The 12,080-nt window shown below is 42.4% G+C and overlaps 1 protein-coding gene across 5 annotated transcripts in view; it reads right to left on the bottom strand.

The window, feature by feature from the left end:
• LOC139109285 (uncharacterized protein CG43867) overlaps positions 1-12,080 on the bottom strand; it is a 50,665-nt gene that overhangs the window by 33,892 nt on the left and 4,693 nt on the right. For all 5 annotated transcript variants that reach the window (XM_070668247.1, XM_070668222.1, XM_070668213.1 and 2 more), the window contains exon 2: positions 10,190-11,477. In XM_070668247.1, coding sequence (XP_070524348.1) covers positions 10,190-11,233 — 1,044 coding nt within the window. In that variant the 5' untranslated portion in view covers positions 11,234-11,477. The remainder of the gene's footprint in view (positions 1-10,189; positions 11,478-12,080) is intronic.

Genomic DNA, 12,080 nt, shown 5'->3' with positions numbered 1-12,080 from the left:
CTTCGCCGCGCGCGGAATGAATTATAACAACGACAAAGGGATCTGACGTAAAATCAATTTTGACTACATTTTCGGTTATAAATAGCATATTATCGCGAAAGTACTTTTATTAATTAACAAAATTCTTTCTCACTTGCGGCGAGCGGCGAACGTTCCGCAGACTGGCGGTGGATTAGCTCGTCGACCGTAGATTAAGAACGTACCGCGCGAATGGAGTTACGATGAATCTCTTTTCAATTAAATCACAAAGTTTCCCGGCAGGCGGAAGAAAGGTACCGGAGTGAGATAAAGTGATGACTAAGAAGGGAGAAAGGAAAGCCGACCCAGAGCTCTTCTCCACGTCTTGGACGCGTCTATTGACGACTGTTATCGCTCCGAAGGGAGCCGCTTGACCAAATCACTCGATAAAAAGCCCATCGAACATCTGATTTTTTTTTTCTTCTTCTTTTTCTCCTTCGCTTTCTTTATCTCGATTTAAACCGTCCCCATTTCGATGCCCGCGGGTCCCATTTGGTCAGCCAAATCTTTCCTTTTGCTCCTAGCTCTCAATTCGTGCGATTGCCAAATTTCGCCGGTATATCTTCCTTCTTCTTGAAAAGCTTTTGATTTATTAGATTCTGCTTTTTTTCTTTTTGTACTTTTCTTGCGTATACGTATTATACAAAGTTCTTCGTAAAAAGTTTGCGAGACCCGGCGCCCGTTTTATCGGCATATTAATCGGAAAACCGAGAGCAGCTGTCAATGGAAAATAGTTCGTCCGTGAGAAAGGGATGTCGGAGGATCGGTGGAAAACAAAGCGCGAAAGGGCGTGCTCTCTACCAGCCGGTCAAGTTCCTAGAGATAACGTTCCGAGCTAAATGGGATCTGCTCGTACGATCAACTTTTATTTTCGCAAAATAGAGAGAAAGGGAGACTAACAGCGCGGAGTCTTGAGCAAAAAAAAAAAAAAAAAAGCACAGAGGGGATGCGTTAATCGAACTTGGAATAGAAGGCTGTTAAAATCTCTCAATACTGGACAAAAGAGAATTCGTGATACAATAATTGCGAATATCCATTTCATGTTAAAGCGTGATTAGGGGAGCAAAGACGCGACGTGAGTTTAATAGAGTATCATGTAAAAGAATGAAAATGCCGGAACAATTAATTCCGTAAACGTAGCAAAGTAAAAGTAATCTATATTTGTATTGGAAACTGACGTGCGCAAACTCGTGTAACCTGAGCTCTCGAAAAATTTTGCGAGTCACCACGTCGCAAGTGAGGGAAGAAGGATCGGCGTTTCTATCCTCCTAAAGCCACGGTGGATCGGTATATCATTTTTGACAGACAAATATCGAACGGTAAACAAGGGGAAGAATGCGGCGGAAGTGAAAGTGGAGAAGATGTAGAAAATTCGAAAAACGTAGGAAATTGCGCGTGGTCCCGTATATCTCGAAAATTGGATTCGAATCGTGAGATTCGTGGCCGCGATAAATTCTCGCGCCGAAGAGAATTCTCGTCCGCGCTTTACTTCCAAACTTTCGCGGCGACTTTTCGGCTGTACAACTATTCAGTTTTCAACTATTTTCGCTACTCTCGTCAACGGTACAATCTCACGACCCTAAAAAATTTTTTTTCTAATAACTGTTCGCACAATCAAAAATACGTTTAAGACGTATTGTCTTCGGAAAGTATACAAGAACAAAATCGAGCAAAATAAGACATTACTACATAATATTTCAACTAACGCTTCTGCAGCATGTACTTGACGTTCAAGTATTATTCAGCTCTGGCGATTACATAACGCGAATAAATTTCCTCCTTTTTTTTTTCTTTTTTTTTGCAGTTTTATTCTGAAAAGAGAAGAGAAAGGTGCTCTTATCGCGTACGCGAGGGCGAAAGTGCCGTGTGTTGAAATTCTACTTTGTCGTACTCGACGGCGTCGACAGACGATATGTAAACGCAAAAGAAGATAGGCAAAAAAAAAGGCACTAGTCGCGGAAGAGAGAGGAAGATGGATAGGGAAGTCGAGACGAAGACTACGAGAGATGTATGCTTCATGGAAGATACAATAGAACAAGCTTCTGGACTTGCAAATCCAACAGAGCGTATTCTCTTAGGCGCGTGTTCTTTCCGTATCTTGACTGAAATAAAATATCGATTTCCTTTTTTTTCCGAAGAACTTGCGTGTAACTCGCATAGCCATGTCAGAGAATAATGAGACTACTGAAGAAATTAAAATTAAAATAAAAAAAAAAAAAAAAAAATTTTTTTTATAAATACTATAACAAATATTCAAAAATGCAGTAAAACCAATATAGTTCATAGCTAGTGCAACGAAACAATACTTTTTTCAGTCAGTAAAAATAATGTTTCGTGTAATATCACGCTGTTTGAATAGAATAAATAAAGCCAAGTACCTGGAGATAAAAGTATTTAGAAAAATCCACCCTTCTGTATATATATTACATAATTCCGCGATTCTACTTGATGGATATAATAAAGCTTTTTACGCTGACCTAACAGCTATCCATTCTGTGCGAAGTTTCCAAATACGCTTTGCAATGACGCGTAGAGTGGCCCGCGAGAAAACAGCAACGAAACGCACTTTGTGATCCACGAGCTGTGCGCGCAAGGCTCGGCTTATACGCGTTGCAATATGTAACTGTCACGACGCGAGCCAATAAATACGGCCTTTTTTCTTCTTTATTTTCTCCCGTGGGGATAAATGGATCGACTGGACGTGAGCTTTAGGTTGGTCGTGCGGTTCGACGGATATGCCAATTGCGATAGTCTTCATGTTGAATAAAGGGAGGAAAAGAAGAATGTGATAAATGGAAAAAAATTCTGCTTCTCAAATACTCTCCTTATAAAAGTGCACGTACGTTGATCATGCAGAAGCGAAATTATTAACCGAGAGCGGTCTGCAAAAAACCGAGCAGGTTGTCGGATAACAAGGAGATTAAAATTTAATACTAAACACTCATTAAATGTGCCACAAATGCGCTTTTTGCGAAACCGTACTTTTCGATTTTCAATGAAGATAATATTTCATGCCATTCGTCGATTGAAATTATTAATATTCAACAAATAAACAGCGGTAGCGCAATAAATTTGCGCGACCGCCTCGTCGATATTCATACACTCTGTAGGCAAACCGTGTCCATCGTGTTTGACTGTGGGTGTAATGGACGCGAGAAAAAAAATCAATTGCCGCCCAAGGGCTTTTAATCATCGGAGGCTGTCCTTTCATTTCCGCGGCGGCTTGTGTCGACTGTCGAAAAGTCTCAATTCCCCTCCTTTTTTTTTTTTTTTTATTTATTTTTCCTACGCCCAACCGAGGACGGGTTTGCAAAACGGTTGCGCATGACAAACAGAATGGAAATTCCATCGTTCCATTCCTTCTTTCACACAAATAAATTGTATGAAAATTAGAAACAACGCGTGAATTATTTGACTTTTTATCGCGATCGACTCAAGTTTTAATTTGAATTTTTAACTACTGCCCAGAAAAAATTAAACCTAATCGTTATCTAATGACTAGCTAACCAATCCGTGATTTATCTCGTGGCTGTCTAGCAAAACTGTCCAACACTTAGCCAGTAACAATTATCTCACTACATAGTCCGTACTGGACATTGGCTAGACGGATAAATTTCTACTCGGGTGCATTACCGTAAATTGAAGGAAAGCAAAGTGAGTAATAGTAATTTCGAAAGACCTCGTTAAAGTTTTCTCATTAAACGGAAACACAAATATTTTAAATATCAAAGAATAATAAAAAGGAAATAGAAATTAAATTTTTATAAGTATTTTTTAAAATACTTTACTATAAAGCTTACTTTTTTAAGTAATTGTTTCTTTTCTTTGAAAGACGATGTAAATGTTAATTCCAAGTAAAATACAAAAGGCACGCGAGCAATATTACATTTCCATTTCACGTGTCACAAAGTGGAAAGATATACAATTTAAATTCTTGTTAACAAAGCACGTTTCATCTTTTTCATCTGATTAGCTCGGCTATTATTCGAAACGCAAAACGTGGTAAAGCTATAAGTTTTTCAATAACGCGTTGTCTGATGAACGGGGCAGAACGACATTTCGTAATTAAAATTCAAAATTACTTATTGCGCGAGCACAAAGAAGTGGACGCGACGGTCGAAATGAGAATAACGGCACGGCGGGTAAATGATATTAACGTGTCCGTCCGTCTAGGGCCCGAGTTAAAAAGAGTCCATCCGGAGAACACGGTCTCGGCCCGTTACGTGCGGGCTTTATCGCACGTCAGATAGAACAACCCCTCAGTGCCTCGATCCCTCCGTTATACTTCGCCCTTATATATATGCCGCGACTGCGAAAACGCTTCCTCCCTCGCCACCTGCCTGGCGAGACAATTTCTTCGAGATTCACGCAATTCCAAACCTTGGAAACCGTTCCGCGACGTAGTAAACCGGGGAATCGAGAGGCGGAATTGGACGCAATATCGCGACGCCGGATCGCCGATATCGGGATTTTTAAGAGGATCTACCTTTTGGTACGTATATTAAAGTTACGCGACACGCTTCACCTCTGTGTTCCGGTTATACGAGCTCCCGAATTGCGCACAGTTGGGAAAGTAATGTAATTTAACGTGAAACGAAATGCGGGGCAGAGTGCGAGTCGCGCGCGAAGCGAAAAGCCAAAGAAGATCGGCGCTTGGAAAGAGACCGCGCGCTTTTCGGCCGGTGATATAGCGTTACAAGTACGAGAACCACCCGAATTTACGATTACGAGGCACATGGGGGCTCAAACGAAGGGTTAAACCGGGTTTAATCAATTCTCGCTGAAATGTGCCCGTCGTACTTCGACAACGATGGCGGATTTGCCGAATGTCCGCGACAGAGCGAGCGATCAGGACTCTGCGAGAAATAAAACGAGAGTGAAGCGGAACGCGTATTCAAAATGACAGTATTACATTGTATAACACATAATTATTAGTCCCAAAATGTGGGAGGAAAAAAATAACGAATATAATATGTTATTGTCATAAATCTTTCTCATCTTCGGAACAGAAATTATACGTCATTTCGACCTCAACGGCTAACATAAAACATCCATCATATAATATCGTAACGCTACCGTATCAGGCAATGTTATCCGGTAATTAAAATACGGATATACGTCAAGCTTGTATAAATATGAATTACGTGATCTAATTACACCTGTGTACGAGATAACACGGCTGTTATAATGTTTGATAAAAATCATAACGCCGAAGAATACGCCGTTGTTTTCCTTCGTGTAACGTCAGCGAATTCTCTTTTTTTTCCCCTTGTAGCACACGCGATACATACTAGACATTGTTTGACCATTTTTTTACTGTTCGTTGTTGGACAATCTCGTTCGAGAAAATATCTCGAAAGATATCGAAAACTTTTCCTACTTGCGGCCCCCGAATAGTTTTTCCCGCAGCTCGCCCTTTCTTTCTTCGTCTACCCGTAAACGATAATGCAGCGGACCGCAATTCAACGCGAAGAAGTCGCGGCAGCTACGTTTAACCGATGGCTCACTATTTTTCGGATGCAATTCCGTCGCGGTGCCCAAGTTTTCTCGTAGCCGGGAACGAAATAGAGATAAACGAAGTGAAATACCGCTCTCACTTGATTACGTTCTAAGAATGTTTAAGAAGATTCTACTTAAAATATTTAAATTATGTATCATATGTTTACTACTTCTAAAGTTGTTGCTCAATTTTTTTTTAACATCTACAATATTACATTAGATAAATCTCGTAATTACTTTTACTAATTTTATTTTTTTTTTACATTCTTACAACAAGCATTAATTTTCGTCATTAAAAAGTCATTGCGTCTCCTCGTTCATTTGGCACCCTCAGTTAGCCCATTTGACCTTACGTAGCTAACCGCATTAATTAAAATTCATGGCCAATTATAAAATGGATCCAGCTCTCAAGCGTAACCACGTTGTCGTGCAATTGAATCGTCGCTTTGATCAGTTAAGACTAATGTATCCTCGTATTTCGTTATAATATATTTAAATTTTGCATCAAAGAAAATCTACATGCATTATTAATTAAATTGGAGCAAATAATAAAAAAAATTTCGGTTATGCGATTATTTCGTAAACGAAAAATTATCATTTTATACAAATCTCGTAATTAATACAACAAATCGTGCGATATTAAAATCGAGATGGTTAATTTAGTTGCTGTCACGCGAGGAGATGCGGTCGAAATTCAGCAATGCATATAAACAATATATTTCCAAAATGTAAATATAATGAAGAATATGTATTATTAATGAATAACCAATATATCGCAGCCTTCTATTATCTGAATTACGCAATAATCCCTACATTAATCCGTATTTTCGGTTTGCAAATAATCAGCAAATCATATTTGAACTAGTGAACAATTTAAAACGCGACGAATAAAATACATTGAAAACGAGCTGTAAAGTTATTAACTTTATAGCGACGAAACAACGCTTTATAATTCTCATTCCCCGTTACTTTGCATATTGTCCGCAATAATATGAATCGTATTATCTATTGTATAATAATTTGGAATAAAAGTTGAGCTGTAAAGTCACAGGGAGGCACGCCGCTACTGCGCTAAAGTAAAGTATGGTATCCTAATCCTCCGCGCGAATTCTCCAAACTTGAATTTCGTCGAAGTTTCGCGTAAGCTTAACTACTAATTGGGCACAATGTCCGCGGCTCTTGGCAGTGTACTATCCGACACAGACGTCCATTACGACGAGAACTTTGCAGATTGTAATTCCCTGTCTCGCTCCGTCTACCTATTTTATCAAACGTGCACACAGACGCGCTTGGAGGGACAGTAACATTTGTACTCGTTGTGTGTCCCAATTACGTTACATTAAGTTACAAACGAAATGTCTATCGATATACTGCGAAAGATCGCAATGATTAGAACGGCACTTCAAAAATTACACGATATTACATATTACCTTGAATTGCAAAAATTGTAGGAATTATAATAAAATTGATTGAAATAATAAATCCTGAATCCCTCCAAAGCTACCGTTTAATGCTAACGTTCGACGTTGATTTTCACTGTCAAAAGGTTCACGGAACTGTGATTATCGCAATTACTACGATTGGCGACAATCATAATCACTTGGCCACTTTGATGCTGAAAATGAACGTCGATCGTTAGCGTGAAAAGGCTCTTTAGCTCCCCTTTAGGCTTCGTTACCTATATGGGGTTGGGCGCAAGGCTAACAACCCGCCGCGCTAAAAGTTATTGTTAAGGCTCTTGAACACCTATCGCGATATATCAGTATTATAACATACACGGTGACACGTGCGAGAGCGTTATCGATAGCGATCCATTAAAATGAAAAATTAAAGACTACAAACACAGAGCGAATCGGGAAATTAACTGTTCGAAATATGGCGCACGCACTCAAGGTGGGCGCAAACAAATCAAGATAATGGCGGATATTTCACGCACATGGCAATGCTAACCGGTATCTGTCTTGTGTAAGTCCCGAGAGATTCGAGCGTGTGCGTCCATCGCTCTCGTATTGATGGAAAGACGAGTCACCTATCCGTCTTCATACAGAGAGAGAGAAAGATTCCTTTACATTTAAGTAAAGTGTATAAAAACAAAGAAATAATACTTGAAACAGTCGTACTGGTTTATTTAGGCAAAAAAATATGCTTGATTATTTTTTATTTATATTTTTGTATTTTTTATCAAGAAAAATCTATTCCAAGTTCATCAAAATATATGCGGATGAAAAGCGAATCGCGAGATCTGGGACGCACCGCGCGTCGAGAACGCTTAATGGCATTTGCTGCACGTCGTTCGAAAATGAAATTGAATGGAGTAATGCACACGGTCGAACAATATTCCCTCCCCGTTGGCACATTGTGCGTTTGCTTAGATAATGAGACGTCACGGCCGGTTCAATGCGGCCGTTATTTATAATCCACAATTGATTCCGCGCATACTCCTCTTTCTCTCTCTCTCTCTCTATTCAGCCCGCCATACAATGCGGCGGGACATGTGCCCTCATGCATATCGCGTAAAACCACGTGCACATCGGAAAACGATGAGTGATAAGCGATGCGTTGCCAAGAGCGAAGGAGATAAGCTCACGTTAAATAAACTCTCGAACATATGTAATATTAATGAGTTCGCGCAAACATTATTCAGCATGTTTGACTTTTATTGGATCAACAGGAGAATGTAAGATGAATATTAAATGATCTTTTCGGAAACAAAAAAAAAAGAAAAAAAAGGCGAGTATTGAAACAAGACGTTGCTATTTTCCTAGTTCTTTTTATCTTCAAATCTAAAAATCTACTGAACTCCGCGTATAAGCTTTCAGCATCAAACTTTCGTTCACGCTCAGCCGAGTTTTCATCAATTTTACATGTTCACGTGAAAGCACGTTTTATATCGATACACAAATAATTGTATTTCAAATCCGCTTTGCGTTTCAAAAATGTTTACTATTCAAAATAAGATTACCGCGCACGAGGATAGGAAAACCTATTGCCTCGACTCGTAAATCCGTTTGGGATCCCTCCCGTGCGAAAGATAGCCCCAAGATACATCAAGGATTTCGTCTTGAATTTTGCACGCGCTCGGGGCACGCGGCTCCCCGCTTCGATAATATAAACAGCATCCGATTTCAGCGAAAGATTGCAAGAGGGTACACAGAGAGCCTGAACATGCTGGCTGCGTAACGTGAAAAATAAATAAAGTCAATTTGCGGATATTCGTAGGAAAATATTACCGTCGAAATTTCTATCATTCAAATTACTATACTACTTATTCATTCCTTCGAAATATCTTCTTTCTTCGCGATAACTTCATAAACTTTATATATCAAACTATTTTCAAACAAATTTTTCTGCGGAAAGCGATGCAGAATAAAAGAGAAATTTACATTCAAAATGTTTGATCGTCCTTTAAATTATTTCTTCTTTCAATACGTCATGCTGCAAAGCTGCAGGACTAATAAAAAAAAAAAAAAAAAAACCTCTACCAACTTTTGTCGGTGAAATCCGTCAAGCCAAAAAATATATGCGGAAAGAGATAATGTCACCTGGACCGCTCGCGTATCGCGATGCGGATGTGTATCCGCGATACGGTTTACCGATTCGTCGTTTAGCTCTCGACCCCGTTTGCCGCCGATGAGAAATAAAAACGACCGTTGTAACGCACGGGGATGGGCGATACGTATTGTGGAAAAGTCCGTAAAAAAAAAAAAAAAAAAAAAATAAAAAAACTCGTCAGCGATATTACGGCATGTCCGCCGAGGCGGACGTATAATTTCCGGTCTGACGTTGAATCCTCGTCAACGTGTGCTCCATACACGTCCATTCCGCTGTCGCGGTCCGCCGTCTCTTTCGCGAGGCAGTTTGTTTGCGTTAAGCCGCGTACGCGTCTAACGAATGGACGAGCAAGCCCGGAACGCACCGTCGAGGGAGCGAAAATCGAAGCGAACACGCGGAAGTTTCTCTCGATTTTCTCTCGGTCCTAAATATCACGCGTTAATTCAAATCCCGACGAGAAATCAAGTTCGAGCAGTTCTCCAGGCACATATGAATTTTTAATCCTCTCACGCCCGCCAGCGACTGACGCGTGAAAGAGTACAGACGCAGGACGCACCGCGGAATTAATTTTTTTTTTTCCCTTCCTTTATTTTTTTTTCCCCCAAAACTACCCAGCCGTATTAACTGTCGTCCGCGGGTGCTTGTTTCGCTAAATGATCGATGCGGTACATTTCGAAGGGGACGCGAAACAAGCCGTGACCGAACAACACGATGCGTCTATGTGCCTTATCTAAGGTGACGGCGTTAAATCGACGCGCGTGCTCGCGCATACTAAACATACCTTGCGAGATATACGTACATTTTGGTTCCCCCCCCAGTTACGCGCACTTAAACTTTGCGTAATTTGTTTAACTTTAACATATACCGTGCGTATATCGGATACGAATTCCAGACGACATATTAAATTAATTTACTCTTGGTTACGAGTAGTTAACGCAGTGATTAAACATGACAAATGTTGTACGCACGCGGTTGAGTCTTTTTGCAAAAACTGTCGTTTGCAAGAGTCGAAATTCAGGGTACGCTAACGCATATATTTTATTTCCAATCTATATTTTCAAATGGCAGTTTTGCATGCAGCTGAAAAATTAATTCGCATAAAAACAAAAGAATGACTTACCTTCTCTCGAAGCATGTCCCTGACTCTGGTCGCTTGACTCCTGCTCCTGTGCAGCTCAAGTTGCAACTCCAGACACCTCTCCTGCCAGTTCAGTTCCTCCACCGTCGTCGCGTACCCATCGAAGCTCTTAGAGGTGCCGTACGTGGGCCTGACGTCCAGCTTCTCTTTCTTCATTCTGCTGCCAGTCACTGGATCGACGATGTCACCAGTTCTCGGATCGACCAGTCGATTAAACACTCTACTCGCTTCGTATATCCGCGAGCTCGACAATTGCTCCGATTGTCTACCGGAGAACGAGAACGCTCTGTCCAAGGGACTTCTACCGCTGGAAGGGCCCGAGTCACAGTTGGGCCTTTCTCTGCAGAGAGAACTACCTGACTCCTTTCCAATGTCATAGATCAGGTCGGACTGAACCGGAGTAACGAACGCTCTCTTGTCCGCGTATTCCACGTGGCCGCTCGACTCGGACGTGAAATCGTACGGGCTGCACTTGGGCTTTTCGCGAAGCTCGATGTAGCCGGCGCTTCTAGCACTGTCTCCGAAGCTTTTGTCCTTGTGAAAAACCAGATTCGGCACGTTGACGTAGGGTGAGTCTCTCGCGTGCACTATCGAGGGTGGCGGCGGCGGTGGCGGTGCGTCACCGTCGGTGTCGCTTCCCGCGTTATTGTTGTTGTTGTTAATGTTGATACTCGCGGAGACGCTGGTGGAAGTATTGGCGGTGCTGACAGCGGCAGCGACGCCGCCAACGTGCCTAGGCCGCGGAGGTGGTGTTGGCGCCTGTCGAATCTGTCGTGGCCACAATCGCGGACTATCAGGCCCGACGCTGCCGCTAGTCATCCCGCTCGGGCCCGCTCGAACTGACGACGACGAAGAAACGCCGGCGGTGGCATCCGAAGGTCCGACACTCGTGGCGTCTTGCGTGCGCGCGCCCAGCCGCGGACTGCACGGCGCCGAGCTGGAGCCGAAGTCGCTGGCGAGCCGCGTGATCGGATCGAGAATCTGCGAGAGACGGCGACCCGACGACGAGCCACGTATCTCGTCCATCGCTCTTGGTGCACTCGTCCTTGCACTTCAACCTTATTACGACGCCTCTTCCTGCCCGCCGACTTCCTGTCGGGGGACTCTCAGTGCATCTGCCAGGCCGCGTTTACGCTCCTTCCCTCCTCGGATCGACTCGACACCGACGCTCGAGAAGCAGGGGCTGCTCATCCTCGCCATTTTCCTGCCTCACACGCCCATATGGTCGTCGTCGAGGATCGCGACATCGGCCTCGGGCTTACTCTGCAACCTAAGCGAAGAATCCTTTTTAGAGAAATATTACGGAATCTTACGGGCGATAAAGTAAGGAGGGACGACTACGTTATCGCAGATACGGTTTTACTGAACGATCGGAGCACCCATTTTTTATGTCGAGTCCTACCAGGGATATCGCGGCCTCTATCACGTCAAGTACCTGATATATTTTCTGATCGTGTCCTACGGACTGCAACGACTCGTTGCGTAACGAGAGCTTTACGTATCGTACGTAACATAACTTTTAATTAATAAGCAATTTAATTATAGTCAAAGCTGCAATCTAATTGATGATACACAAGTGAATCGCTTCGTTATTGTGAATATTTTATTGGCAAGATACGGCGCCAAAGCAAGTTTCGGCGACGTGGACGAGAAAAGTGCGACGCGCGGAAAGACGGCACGCTGGGCTGCGAAGTTTATTTTAAGGTCGACGTTAAAAGGAGTCAAATGAAAAACCGGATGGAGGGAGTGGATGAGCACAACCTCGTCTCGTTCTGCAATTACTGCGCGGACGACGGGTCGGCTCGTGAAAAATTCCAGCCCTTGCGACCTGCCTCAGGAAGTAGATGACGAGCACAAAGGAAACTGAACCAGA

This window comes from Cardiocondyla obscurior, linkage group LG02, assembly GCF_019399895.1.
Source record: "Cardiocondyla obscurior isolate alpha-2009 linkage group LG02, Cobs3.1, whole genome shotgun sequence".
NCBI lineage: Eukaryota > Metazoa > Arthropoda > Insecta > Hymenoptera > Formicidae > Cardiocondyla > Cardiocondyla obscurior.
Note: the sequence above shows the minus strand (reverse complement) of the source record. Positions and strands in the feature narration are given on the sequence as shown.